At 44.9% G+C, this 15,352-nt stretch overlaps 1 protein-coding gene across 4 annotated transcripts in view; it reads left to right on the top strand.

The window, feature by feature from the left end:
* Nucleotides 1-7,288: 7,288 nt before the first annotated feature.
* Nucleotides 7,289-15,352, top strand: part of trim36 (tripartite motif containing 36) — a 121,163-nt gene continuing 113,099 nt past the window's right edge. The window contains exons 1-2 of one of the 4 annotated variants that reach the window (XM_063068660.1): nucleotides 7,289-7,560; nucleotides 11,724-11,973. In XM_063068660.1, coding sequence (XP_062924730.1) covers nucleotides 7,504-7,560; nucleotides 11,724-11,973 — 307 coding nt within the window. In that variant the 5' untranslated portion in view covers nucleotides 7,289-7,503. Of the gene's footprint in view, nucleotides 7,561-8,627; nucleotides 9,002-11,723; nucleotides 11,974-15,352 lie in introns of those variants that run through there. The other 3 variants (XM_063068659.1, XM_063068661.1, XM_063068662.1) reach the window with 3 other exon arrangements.

The following is a 15,352-nucleotide window of genomic DNA, read 5'->3' as shown; positions in this document are numbered from 1 at the left end:
ATGCAAAAGAACATCTGTGAATGCACAACACAAAGGGTCTCGGCCTGAAACGTCGACTGTACCTCTTCCTAGGGATGCTGCCTGGCCGGCTGTGTTCACCAGCAACTTTGATGGATGTTGAACCTTGACATGGATGGGCTACAGCAGCAGAAGACCATGAACGTATCCACAGTGGTACCTAATAAAATGGCCACTGAGTGTACTTTCTTTTGTGTCTGCTATAAAGCCCTTATCCATGTCTTTGTAAGCTCTGTATTTATTGTAATGTATTTCCATTAATTATCCATCCTCAACCCTCTTCAAGAATCTTTCTGTTCAGAACAATTCTGAGCATGCCATATCATGTCCCATCAGCCTGTGTATTAATCCCATCAAATAATATGCAGTCATAGAGCACTACTACACCAAAACAGGCCCTTCAGCCCATCGAGTATGTACTCAGCTGTTTTTCAGCCTTTTCCCATCGACCCACACCTGACCCACACCACACCTTCCATACCCCTCCCACCCTACATCAGAACCTATTTAAATTTCTCTTAAAGTGTTGCAATCAAACCTGCATCCATCACGTCTACTGGCAGCTCGTTTCACACTCTCACCGTCTTCTGGGTGAGAATTTCCCTCTCGGATTCCCTGTAAATATTTCATCTTTCATGCTTAACCTATGGCCTCTTGTTCTAGTCTTACCCAAGGTCAGAGGAAAAAGCCTGCTTGCATTAACCCTATCTATACTCCTCATAATTTTGTATACCTCTATCAAGTCTCCCTTCATTCTCTTGCACCCCTATTATAATATCTCAGATTTATTTGTCCTGATAGTTAATTCCAGAGTTTCCATTCTTCTCACAAGCCTTCCATTCAACCCTCCTCTGCCTTCCATAACTCCAGCTTTGTAGCACTTACCCTCTAGAATTCCACCTCTTCACTACTCTCTTGCTTTATGACCCCGTGAAAATTTCACTCCTCCATCGTCATAATTTTGATGTTTAAATGCCTCCATCTATAGTTTCACAGAAATACAAGAGACTGCCTTCCTGATGTAAGGTTTCAACCTGAACCACCGGTAATTCCATTCACCCTGCAAATGTTGACCAATGTGCTGATTTCCTCCAGCATATAGTTTGTTGCTCCACCTTTGGTTTGCTGTATATTTGCACTTGATATTAGCTCCATGTAGCATTTTAAGATGTTGATGTCATCCTAAAGACAGTGCAGAAAGAACTCATGAGAAGAATTCAAGAGATAATGGATATTAACTCCAGCTTTTAATTCCGACATCTCCCCGCTTCCTTGTCAGTCCTGAAGAAAGGTCTTGGCCTGAAATGTCGACTGTTATAGTTTTCCATAGACGCTGCCTGACCCGCTGAGTTCTTCCAGCATTCTGTGTGTATTGGTTTGGATTTCAAGCATATGCAGATGTTCTCGTATTTATTACTTATACGCTTACTTACACTACGGTTTTTGTCTAGCTTGGAAAGTTCAAAAGGAGTGTGGATGGATCTGTAAAGGTTCTGAAATCAGGAGCAGTTTTCTGGTTGGTGAACAAGGGAAAACTGTTCCTATTATATATGTTCAAGGACACAGATCTAACATGATGGGCGGGTACCTCTTTATTCTGAGATTAATTCTGATCTGCAAATCATTTCCTGTAAGGATGGTGTCAACAGAATTAAACAGTGCTTTCAGAAGGAATGAATTTAAGAGTTACTGCAGATGCTGGAAATCCAGAGTAACACACACAAAGTGTTCCGAGGAATTCATCAGCACCTATGGAGACTTGGTCCTGTTGAAGGGCCCTCAGCTCATAACATTGACTTTTTATTCCCCTTCACAGATGCTGCCTGTCCTCATGAGTTTCTCCAGAACTCTGTGTGTGTCATGCTTTTAGAAAGCAACTAGTTAGGCATCGGAGTAATTCCAATGAAAGGGTGAGAAAATGGAACTAGGGGACTGCTCTTTAAAGAACAATAGGCTAAATTGCCTTGTGAGCTGTAATAATGTAACTTACTTACTTTTTTACACCGTTTTTCTGTTTCTAAAGCTGTCAGCTTCCTTTAGCTGGTTTAACAACTTCAACGTTTACATTCAAATGAAGATAATGATCATTCACAGAAGGGTCACCTGCAAGAACTGCCTATTTAAACCTTCCTGCCAAGTGGACTGGAAATGATTTTAAAGAATTTTAATACATAATGCTTAATGAACATGAAAATTAAATGGGCATTGACTGATTAAACGCAAACAACAGGAATTCTGCAGATGCTGGAAATTCAAGCAACATACATCAAAGTTGCTGGTGAACGCAGCAGGCCAGGCAGCATCTATAGGAAGAGGCGCAGTCGACGTTTCAGGCCGAGACCCTTCGTCAGGACTAACAGGATTGACTGATTAAACCTAGTCATGTTTGCATAATACCAGAAGATGACCAGGAAGTGTGCCTGATGGTTGTAAAATCCTAACAGGTTCATTAATGGCCTACCATCTTTCATTATGCTGTCTGTTCCTCAAGCTCTTCCCACTTTCACACCACACAATTGATTTTTAATGCCCTGGTGCAACCGGGGACCTATAAAGCTTCATCTATTTGAAGTAATAGTTAACGAGAGGTTTAGAGAGTCTGGAATTATAAAGTATATTTGACAAAATACCAGCTGATTTATTTGTTTGCAGAATTAAAGCACAGGTCACAGTGAAGGTACAAGTATAAAACCAGCTAAATTGAAGAAAGCAGTTCTTTAAACTGGATGGAAATAAATAGTAGTGTCCCTAGTTGTTTTTTGGACCTCTGCTTACCATTCTAGCTTGTCTTTCATTACAAATGATAATGTCTTAACAATTGCAAAAAGGCACAAGATGTACACATTCAGAAAAGTGCTATTTATTTGCAAGTTTGTACACTTATTATGTACACATGTTGAATATTGCACAGTCTAATGTCACTGTCAGTACCACTCGTACCACAGGATATTCCAGAAACAATATTTGTGACAAGCTTCTCTTCATTAATATTTCTGCAGGTGTCCATCACAGAGTGCAGAATTGTTCTGTACTTCAGTCATAACAAAGTAAAACGACTTTGCGTGTTATTTTCTGAATGTCCCTTGCTTCACGAGAGCTTCCCTATCTTTTCTCATCTCTCAGCTAATCCATTTGAAGCTGGTTGATATGAAGAAATAATAGTGTATTTATACCGTTTCTTCTCATAGAAGGTTAGAAATAATAGTTCAACACTAGGAGCTATGGGCAGAAGTGATTTTTATCAGACAATATGATATGAGCGGCATTGATCGTGTGGATAGTCAGAGGATTTTTCCAGGGCTGAAATGGCTAACATGAGAGAGAACAGTTTTAAGGCGCTTGGAAGCAGGTACAGAGAAGATGTCAGGGGTAAGTTTTTATGCAGAGAGTGGTGACTGCATGGAATGGGCTGTTGGTGACTTTGGTGGGGGTGGATACGATAGGGTCTTTTAAGAGACTCCTCGACAGGTGGAGCTTAGAAAAATAGAGGGCTATGGGTAACCCTAGGTAATTTCTAAAGTAAGTACATGTTCGGCACAGCATTGTGGGCTGAAGGGCCTGAATTGTGCTGTAGGTTTTCTGTGTTCTATGTTCTAATCCATTACATGCACATATGGACCTTAACTGGAGCTTTCTGTCGTGTTACATGAACCCATGTATTTCACTTCAAAGTTCACAGTAAATTTATTTTCAAAATACATATAGGTCATCGTATACTACCCTGAGATCCATTTTCTTACAGGCTTTCACGGTAGAACAAAGAAATAATTTGTGAAGGAGGATATGGCATTGTTAGCGGACCAACATGGGTGTTATGTGAACTGGTAGGTGTCCAATGTGGTGGGAAGGCTGGATTTAACACAGTTCATGACCATTCGCTCGAAGCACTTCATTATTAGTGAGGCCAGTACCAACATGAATGTAGTTTTTGAGTCAGCTTCTTGGGCACCGGGATGAGGTGGTGGCCTTGAGGCCTGCGCGGATGGTGAGTCCGATCCAGATGAAGGAGTCAGTGAGAACATCTGTTAGCTGGACTGCACAGTCTCTGAGCACATGGCCAGGTATACTGCCATTTTCATTTCAACGACTCATGTGGGTTTCAGTTCCTTGTGGGCATTTACAGAAAACAAGTAATACAACAGAATCGGTGATAAACTACACACAAAGACTGACAAGCAACCACTGTGCAAAAGACAACAAAGTCTGCAAAAGAAACAAATAATAACAATAAATAAATAATATTGAGAACATGAGTTGCAGAGGCCCATGAATATGCAGGGAATGGAGGGATACAGATCCTGTGTATCAGAGGCAACAGGTTTAGCCTGACATCACATTCTACACAAACATCGTGGGCCCAACTTCAAGCACCATGCTATGTTCTGCACATAGAGACGGACGGAAAATACTGATGTGAATTAATACACCAATTGGAAGATTCCATTGGACAGAAGCCACTAAATTACCCTGAGATTATCGTTGGTAATGAGAGATTCATGCATTCTGTGGTACTTGCTGCTGCCATTTTCAGTAAATGCAATAGGAAAGCAGTTTAACACACCGATTGGAGGTCAGTCCAAAGGACTGTTGAATTTCAATAGACCATCTACTAGCAAGTGTACAATGAATGACTGAATAGAATAAAGGACTTTGAACTTATTAAAGCGTGAGGCAATCGCTGATAGTTTGTCAGATAACCACTCTATATCTAACAATGACATCAGATCCAGCTGTGGCTTGTTCCACACCAATTACATTCCTCCTGATCCAATTAGTTAAAACAATAAAAATATCTTTTACCTTGTGTCCAGTGAGAGTAGTGCTCACTCTACTGTTTAATTTTGCTTAAAGAGATACCAGCCATTGCTGGCCTCTGTCCTTTGACCCTGTCATATCTGTTCTCACAATGAGGCTTTCCACTCCGATGACACCCATGATTACCTCCTTTTGTAGACAATGGGGATCCCCCACCAACACTGCATTTCAATGCAGCCCTCCCCCCAATCTCCCTCACCACTCCCCAGACATCACAGCGATAGAGTTCCCTTTGTCCTCACCTACCGCTCCATAAGCCCACACATCCAACATATCATCCTCTGCAATATTGCTATCCACCATGGGATCCTACCACCAGGCAGATCATCCCGTCCCCTCCCCGTGCACCCCCCCCCACTCTTTGCAGGGATGACTCTCTCCATGTTTCCTTTGTCTGCTCATCCTTCCCCACTGATCCCTCTTCAGGCACTTATCTCTGCAACCATTCTCAGCGTTACTCCAGCCCCTGCACCTGCACCATTCAGACCCCAAAACAGTCCTTCCAGGTGAGGCAGTCCTTCATATGTGAATCCACTGGTGTCAATTATTGGATCTTGTGCTCCCGTTATGGCCTCCTCTGCATTGGCGAGACCTGAGGGAACCACTCTGATTAGCACCTTCGCTCCATCTGCCATGACAGTCTGGATCTCCCAGTGGCCAGTCATTTTAATTCCACTTTCTATTCAACCTGTCTGTCCATGGCCTTGTCAACTCACATCCTACTTGGGTAGTCTCCAACCTGATGACATAAACATTAAACTCTCTACCTTCTGGTAACCATTCCCATCTGTTCTCCCCACCGCTTTGTTCTCCTTATTCCACTGACCCCATCATCCCATCTCTTTCCTCTCCACTGCCCTCTAGATTTGTCAATTATTCACACCTTCCTCCCTCTGGTTCCCCTCCAACTCCTTCCCTATATTCAATGATTCACTGTCCTGATGAATCACTCTAGAACACAGAACAGTATAGTATAGTACAGCCCCTTTGCCCATGACATTGTGTCCATCTTTCCACCTGCTCCAAGGTTAATCTAACACTTCCATCCCACATAGCTCGCCATTTTTTCCCATCCATGTGCCCAAGAGTCTCTTGAACGTCCATAATGTACCTGCTTCTACCACCACCCCTGTTCCATGTTCTGTGTAAAAAGCTACCTCTGACATCCGCCCTGTACTCTCCTCCAATCACCTTGAAGTTATCCTCCTAGTATTAGCCAAATCCACACTGGCTAAAAGCCTCTTGTCTGTCCACTGTATCTAAGCCTCTACCAAGTCACATCTCATCCTCCTTCTCTCTAAAAACTATAGCCCTAGCTTGCTCAATCTGTCCTCACAAGGCACCATCCTGGTAAATCTCCTCTGCACCCTCTCGAAAACTGCCACATCCTTCCTATAATGAGGTGACCTGGACTGAACACAGTACTCCAAGTGTGGTCTAACCAGAGTTTTATAGAGTTGCAACATCACCCTGTGGCTCTTGAACTCAATCCCCCGACTAATCAAGGCCCTCACACCACACACCTTCTTAATCACTTTATCAATTTGCTAGGGAATTTTGATAAATCTATGGAGCTCAATTTCCATTCTTCCTCCACACTGCTGAGAATCCTGCCATTAACTCTGTACTCTGCCTTCAGGGGCAGATCAGCCTTAGGAAAACAACTGTGCCAGCTTGTCCCCTTTCTGTACCCAGGCTCACTTCTAAACTAGCAACACTTGTCTGGGCGGGATAGAGACCATTTTAAAAAGCACATTCACTACCAAAGGTTAGACAGGTGTTCTTCTTACAGTTAAGGAGAAATCAGATGGAGATGTTTAAAAACATATAATACCTCTATATAGGAAATGAGAAGAAACATTTTTAATTGCTTAAAACCAGAGGACACCAGGGAAGGATATTTGTAAAGAGAAATAGAAACAGCGGAAGAATTAGCTTTCATTCGGCAAGTTGCTGCGATCCGGACTGCAAGTAGGTTCAATAATGTTCAAAAGGAAATTGATTAACCACTTTAAAGGACAAAATATGCAGGACGATCAAGGAAGATCATAAAGCAGGGCAGATTGGATAACCCACTTGAGCCATCACCAGCTTGATGGGCTGAATTCTATTCTTCATGATCCACTCCGCGTCAGTTTGCTTCCTATTCGATGTGATCACAGCCTAGATTTTAAATATTAGGTGTCTAATTTATTTTTGTTCAATTTTGATCGAGTCATGAGATAAAACAAGCTGCTATAGAGACGGGAGCTGCAAACTGCTTTAAATTACAGACAAATCGCGGGCTGGCTGAACATTAATCCACGCCATCATTTTAATGAAGGATTTTTTTTACAGGGGGTAATAAATGAATAAATAGTTTTGCATCTTAGCTGGCAGACAGGATTCAGGTGACTGTTTAGTTTACAGTGAATATGTACTCCGCCCACTTTCTTGCTAAGTTACTCGTGGAACAGAGTCGCACGGCGTAAGATCGCTTTAGAAATAATGCTGCCGTGAAAATGAAAGATTTAGAACAGCGAATTTGACGTCCTTTTGTAGTTTATGCGATCTTATGCTCGTTAATTGATTCCGCCCGAAACACTTACAGTGGCGAGGCTGCACTGAGTGTACCGGCTCCCAATGTACTGAAGCATGTAAACCTATTCCTGTCAGACACCCCTTGCTGAAATGTTGCATCCAGCTCGGACAGGCGGAGATGGCGAGAGTGGATTACAACAAACAATGGTGTGTAATTGCGCGGTAAATTTCGATAATCGTAGTTCCGACAGAAGGTAATCGATCCAAGCGTACTCTGCATTTCCCTCTCCACAGATCTCGTGTAGCCAGCTGAGTGCTTCCGGCAATTTATTCTTTCAATTGTCCGGCATCCGCAGTATTTTGCTTTGTCTGGCGGCAGCAGCCACTGTTTTACCACGGTCCGTGCAGCAGCCTCTGAGCAGAGCCCCTGGGAACCTGGCACCTCTGAGTCCCATTAATGTTATTTTGGAAGTTGCATCCGCGTTTGTACCTGTTGAATTGTAGCCAAACCACATCCTATATACGGAACAATGTGAGGACTGTAGTCGGCCCAGCGTCGGAGCTTAGTTTACACCCGCGTCAAATGAGTCCTTTAAACCTCCGCGCTGCGTTCGTTATCCTCTGCCGTCATGGCAACTCATTCTGATAATTACTCCAGTGTCTTTTTTATAAGGGAGAGGGCCACCAGTTTCTGATTGAACGGTGTCTCTGCTGTGTGTGTGTGTGTGCGTGCCATCCTCTCTCCCCGTGTGTCGAGACGGGTGTGGCGCGGACTGCTGAGAACCGAGAGATCGGTGTTTGTGGTGTGTAGTATAATCTTAAGAGAAGCAGGCGACAGCTCAACACCGCCCCCCTCCCCATCCCTCACGGAACGACCACTTTGTTAGGCTCCGAGTAGCCCCTGGCAGAGACAGTATGGTACTTTTCAATGTCTGGGAGTCTGCCCTCCTTCCCTCTCCCTGACCTTGACCGTCATCTGCCTGAGGCTTAACCTCGGGCAAGCTGCAGACAGCATTATTATTAACTGCGGGCAGGGACATTAATTAAACTCGCAGGTAAATTTACTGAGTTAGACTACACTTGGAAGCACTTGCTGATTTACTAGACTCGGAAGAATCCGCCCCGGGTCCCAGGCAGGGTCGGGACACCAGTGCAATGGAATTAATATTGTCCGGGAAGAGTATTTAATGACTTTATTTCGCAAATCTACTGGACGTTGGTGGCGTCTCCGCTGTAAAATGAGCAGGGTGGGTTCGAGGGCGGGGAGAGGGGGAGCGTTACGCTGAAACCATCAGTGGCGGGCGCTGACCGCTGTCTGGGGCTTGTCGCTTCGTCTTGATGCCATGATTCGGTCAGCCGTGACTCCACGCCCCGGCTTGGACGCTGTGGGCGGAGCCCGTGCTTCGGCAAAGTGACTGGGGCGGTGGAATCGGGGCTGAGCCCAGGATACTGTATCAGAGAGCGGATCCCTCGGCCGGGACAGAGCGGACCGTTGGCACCCGCCCCTTGTCCCCCGGACACATTGGGACGGGCAGAAAGTAGCTGTTCACGGGCGCTCACGGAGCTGCTCCCAAGCCCCCCGAGCATGTCCGACTCGGACGACATAAGTGAGTTTGGATTCATCGTTGACAGGATCTCCCGTGGTGAGGTAGGTGGCTCCATATGGAGGGAGACATGCCCTCTGTAGCTCGGAGGAACGAGGTCGGTCTCCCTTGCATCTGCAGGGTGCTGGGACAGCTGCGAGCAATTCTACAATTGCTCGATGGATCTGTAGTGGTTCCTTTCCCTTCAGAACGGCTCCGGGAACTGGCCGGCAGAGTCCACGGCCACCGGGTGGGTTACAGATGTATATGCGGGAGAGAAGGCAAGGCAGGACTCCCACCTATTCTTTCTCGGGACATTGCACACTGCCCCACGGTCTGAGTTCCCCGAGCTGTCTTTGCTAGTCCGGGACGGCTTTAGTATGGCACTGTGACTCTTCACCCCACCCCTCCAGACCTACGCTTTGTCCGACCCTCCACTGCAGGAGCCAAGCGCGTGTGCTGCTGAGACAGTGGATCTCCGCAAGTTGAATCCGAACCCGTGCAGCTGCGTTGTTTCAAATACGCTGCATCCCCTGTATCATCTACAGATGGGACCTTTCCTCTGTCCCAGATCCACTTTCCCACTAGTACCGACTCGGACAGCACTTCTGCGCTATAAGACAGTTTTGGGTACGGTTCCCATGACGTCTCTCGCTGCAGCCCAGCATTTCTCCTGGCCAACGTTGGTCCTTGGTCGGATCGGGGGTCCCTCCCATTTAATGCAGCCCGGAAACTTGCTGCTCCACGTTTGCACGTCTAACAATTAGAGGGATGGGCGGCAAGATGTGAGCCCCGGGCCAAACCGGTCAGAGCTGGAAAGTATGGGTGGTGAGGCTCGAGGGGTCTGACGTGAAGTGTCTGTGGGCCTGTGCTCCCCTACCATTCACCCCACTCTCTTCGACTTGTGGTTCCTTGGTGACTTGCAGAACACACCTTGCAAGGGCCCCCCTGAACTTCCAGTTGCCGGTCGCTTTAATTCAACGCCCCATTCCGGTAAGGATGCCCTCGATCTCCTTGGTCTCCTACACTGACCTTTAATGAACAATTTAAGGACAGGGAATCGCACCTCAACTTCTTACTGGCTCTGTGCAAGCCCTTTGGAGCTTAACAATTTCTGATAATCTCGCTCTTTCCTCCTGTCTTTACTGACGCAGTTACATCTTTCTGCTTAAAATTAATTTCTCGGTGATTAATAATAATTGAGGCCTACTATACAGATTCCCTCTGATCTCCCCTCCCCAGCCCTCTCTCCAACTCAGTACTTGCTTTCCCACGTTTCCACGGTTGGCAACCTAACACATTGGCCCACAGACGCTGACTGACACGTTTCAGATTTCCAGCACCTGCAATTATTTGCTTCAGCCATATTTATCAAAGCTGGAAGATTACTTCTCAGGCAGACTTGAATGTTACTGTCTATAAGGACTATAGATGCGTAGGAACTTCTCGCCGAGGCTGGTGAACCTCTGGAATTCTCTACTCCAGAGGCTTGTGGAGTCTAGGTTTCTGGAAGCATTTGGGGGCGGCACTAAATGACGCTTTTACAATGCCAGCGACCCGGGTTCGATTCTGTCACCGTAGGGAGTTTTCCCATTAACCATATGGATTTCCTCAAGGTGCTCCGGTTTCCTCAACATTCCAAACACCGGTCAGTAGGTTAATTGGCCACATGGGCTCGTTGGGATAAGGTCCTGGTGCTATGTTGTATCTCTAATGCAGAGAAAAAAAGTAAAAAAAGAGACTATTACATTTTTGAAAGATTCGGGTGTCGAGGGGATTGGGAAATTGGCACAGACAAGGAGTTGAATAGATCAGCCAAGATCATATTAAATATCAGGACAGACCTGAGGGGCCAAATGGGACAGTGGTATGAGCACAATGCTACTTGCATTCTCATAGTTTACTGAGTCAACTGCTGGATGAATACAGGGTTAATGGCAGGATTCTGGGCATTGTGGAGGAACAGAAGGATCTTGGGGTCCACCTCAATATATAATACCATGTACAGTACTGAGCAAAAGTCTTAGTACAGTAGTGTATGTACTTCGATAATGAACTTACTTTGAACATCCATAGATCTCTGAAAGTTGCCGCTCAAGTTCATAGCGTAGTTAAGAAGGCGAGTGGTGTGTTGGCCTCTGTTTTCGGGGAACTGAGTTCAAGAGCCATGAGGTAATGTTGCATCTCTGTAAAACTCTGGGAAGACTGCTCTTCGAGTATTGTGTCCGTTTCCGGTCACCTCATTACGGAAGGACGTGGAAGCTTTAGAGAGGGTGCAGAGGAGATTGACCAGGATGCTGCTTAGATTAGAGAGCATGTCTTATGAGGAACTATTGAGCAAGCTTGGGCTTTTCTCTTCGGAGCAAAGGACATTGAAATGTGACTTGATAGAGGTGTACAAGATGATAAAAGGCATCACAGCCAAAGCTTTTGTCCCGGGGGAATACGGTAAGACATAATTTTAAGGTTTAAGTGGTCAACTAGAGCCAGAGTGGAAATGGAAATTTGAGGGAGCGTTGTTTATGCTGATTGGTGGAAAGTATGGTGGGGGGTAGAATGTCAGTGGTAGGATTTACATAGAGAGTGATCGGTGGATGGACCACACTACCAGGGTGATGGTAGTGGAGGGAGATTTAAGAGACTCTGAGATAGGTAGAAGGATGAAAAAATGGAGGGTGATGTGAGAGGGAAGAGTTAGAGTAGGTTAAAAGGTCGGCACATTGTGGGCTGAAGGACCTGTATTGTGCTGTACAGTTCTATGTTCTAATCTCTCTCTTCTCTCCATAGGTTCCCATTAAAAACATTGAGCGGGAGTTGATCTGCCCATCATGTAAGGAGCTCTTCACTCATCCCCTGATCCTGCCTTGCCAGCACAGTGTCTGTCACAAGTGCGTCAAGGAGCTGCTGCTGTTCAGGGAGGATGCAACTACCGAGACAGACTCAGAGTTCTCCAACCCAGCCACCCCTGTCAGCAGCCCCAGAGCACGTCGCCTCTCCTCGGCCAGTGTTGAGAGGCTCGACAGGCTCACCCGGACAGGTAGGCATCACCCGCACCACCACTGACAGAAACAACTTCCAGCAACCGTTAAAAAAAACACATCAAACTTTATTTACACACTGGTGATATCTCTGTGTTATTGTATGTTTGATTAGGCTTGATATAACACTGGCAAAGTTTTGTCCCAGTTCAGCACCATGGATGGCTTTGAAGAGATAAATGCAAGAGATTCTGCTGATGCTGGAGACCTTGAGCAACACACACAAAAAGCTGTCGAAGCCCCGATGAAGGGCCTTGGCCCAAAATGTCGAGTGTTTATTTCTCTCCATAGATGCTGCCTGACTTGCTGAGTGCCTCCAGCGTTTTGTGTGTGTGGCTTTGAAGAGGGCACAGGACACTTTTTCCTCGAATGAATTGGGGCAAAGTAGGTTAATCTATAAAGATAAGATCAGATGCCTAGACAAGGCTTATACTCTCTTGATATTGAAGGTATGTGTGTGTGTATATAAATCTATATATAGGCAGATAGGCAGGTAGATCTGATGGGAGTGCCAAAAAAAGAGGATCTAACAAAAAAAAACATTCAGCATTGATGCTGGGAAGTTCTTTTCATCTGGAGACTAATGCAAATCTGGAGCCTTCCAGAAAACTGTCGCGATTTGGTCAAAGCAAAGATAAATACATTTTTTAAGCACAAGTATTAAAGACTACAGAACCAAACTAGATGGATGATCATAGAATTTCTGGTGGGAGCTCCAATGGAAGGTGGTCTTAAACAGCCAAGTTTCTCATAATATTGCCATTTATCTCCAAGTGGCTGTTAAACCAGATTTAAGTAACTGGTTGGATCACTTATCAATTTTACAGATTTAATCACTGACTCTCTTTGATATTTTTATTGGCGAAGTCAGTCCCATAAGCATAAGGCACTCAAAATACTTATTCAAAAATGACGTGAGACTGGGACTTCACACGTTTCTGCAATAACAGCAGGGTCCCTTGGCCTGGCCCCCGAGTCTGTTTCCCAGCCAGCAGCATCTCTTTCGTGATGCAAGATGCAAATTGCAGTCTCAGTTTCAGATCAGTCAAACAGCACAAACACCAGTGAAACACAACAATGCTATTTGCGAAGGCTATTTTGAACATCTGAATTACAATAGTGATTACATACATTAACATGGCAATGCCCTGAAAGTGTGATAATGACTAGAAGCAAACATTTAACTTTTCACTGTCCAGTTTAATTTGAAAATATAGTCTGCTATAATAATCATGCAATTATGTGACAGTTTAACAAGAAATGTTGTAGCAAATTAATGTCTTGGCATAGAGGTTTGCATAGTGTGAGAGCACATTGGGAATTTGGTCTGCATGGTTAGCCCAGCAGTCTACTCCTGCCAGACCCCTGGTGACTTCTGCCAAGTGACTTTCGATATTCCAGTCAAGTAATTGACTGCAAGAGACATTTTAATGCAATTATACCTTACAGTCAATATCAGAGTGCTTTCATTAGTCCCCTATGTGGTAAAGTTGGCGGTGGTGACGTGAAGTCCTCAGCATTGACAGTGCACTCATGTGACCAGAACAAACAAGGACAAGGAAGCATTCTGCTAGTCATCGCTTCATATTGAATATCACAACAGCAATGAAAGGACATTGTCAGGCTGACCTAAATGTCCATCACCATGTAGCACTAGTAGCACTACAGCTGGCGGAAAGATAGAGCTGCTGTGCTGAGCGTTGTAGCAGGCAATGCAAGATCAAGAGCAAAATTCTCTGCTCTTGTCCTCATCAGCCTACCTCTCACCCATGGATTTGACCATAATACTGTGGTGGGAGTGGTCAGTGCACAAATCTTGAGGAGATGGAATCCCATTCTCACACAGGAGAATCTGTTTGAGGCTACTACTGCTAAATGGAGCAGATTTAGAACATACCTAGCAGCGCAAAACCAGACATCCACAGTGTTCCCCAAGGCAGTAACACTGGTGTCTAATATTCAGATACACTGGCATGTACTGTATCCATCACCCTGCTCGTCCCATGAAACCAACCCTGCTTTACAGAGGACTGTAGAGAAATACCAAAAAAAGGAGATGCAAGCTGGTAAAGTTACCAGATGCACACTGAACGTGGATGCCTAGGCAGAGTTCAGTGATCTCAGTAACAACAGTTGAAATCAAACTTCTTCAGTCTTGCACTATTCATTTGCTGATAATCAGCCGGCTAATGGGAGGAGGCAGCTACAGGAATATTTGAGTCTGAATGATGATAAGGCTTGACAATAAATACAAAACTTGAAGTTGAAGTGTTTGCATTCATTTTTATCCAGTCATGGTGAAACGGGGGACCCTCTCATGGCCTGCCGTCCCTGTCAGTATCCAGCACTTCCTTTGCTAATTGTAGTATCAAGAATTAGCCAAATACGCAGAATACTACAAAATCCACGGGCTCCAACAGCAATCTTGCCTTGCTGTTGAAAACTTGGGTTCCAGAAAGAGCTGTACCTTTAATCTCAATGCTGCTATCATCAGTGTGGGGGAAAAATTCCAGGTATTTTTGTGTTAATCAAATCCAACCTGGACAATGAGTGCATTGCTAACCTATTGTTAAACCTCACCAGGGTGGCAAATTGGGGTCATTGGCTAGGTGATTGCAAAATATTTAATTCCATTTGTAACACCTCAAAAAATAAGGTGGCCCATGTGCTCACACTGAAAGGCTTGGGCAACCTGCGGGCACAAGCTGGCAAGCAGTTGTTCCACACAAAATCTTAATAGAGGAAGTCTGTTTCCCTCCCATTAGCATTACCATTAATAAATCTCCCACTGTTGCCCTTGTATGGGAGTCTTTGCCAGCAAGAAATATAACTTGGCCAGTTGCATAACTTCTGTGGTTAGTGTGGCAAGAAAAGCAGGTCAGTGGATGGGTATTGTGGTTCTAATGATTTATCCCCTAACTTTAGAAAGATAATCTTTTCAGCACTTCTGCCTGTATATCATTGTGAATGGTGGATTCTGCCTTTGTTGAGAATAAGGATGTGCTTGGAAGCTCCTCTTTCTGTTTGCTCTTTCATTGCCCATCATCATTCAGGATTAGATAAGGCAGAACTGCAGAGGTTTGATCTGACCCATGTTTATTTTGCTCTGCCTATTGTGTGTGGCTTCCGAAAGTTACAAGACACAAATCAATGGTGTGATGGAATACTCCCTGGCAGCTTGAATAAGTGCAATTCCAAGATCAATTTAAGAAACTCAACCTCGCCCAAGAGAAAACAGCCAGCGTTAATTAGCAGCCAGTCCTCCAGTCTAAACTCATCCTTCACGTCCAGTCATCGATGGCTTTGGAGTTATGCTATTTACAAGAAACAATGCAGAGACTTAGCAAGGTTTCCTCTTCAACGTCTGTGCCCTGCACC

Source organism: Mobula hypostoma, chromosome 16 (assembly GCF_963921235.1).
Source record: "Mobula hypostoma chromosome 16, sMobHyp1.1, whole genome shotgun sequence".
In the NCBI taxonomy this organism is placed as follows: Eukaryota; Metazoa; Chordata; class Chondrichthyes; order Myliobatiformes; family Myliobatidae; genus Mobula; species Mobula hypostoma.
This window is presented reverse-complemented; position numbering and strand designations above follow the sequence as displayed.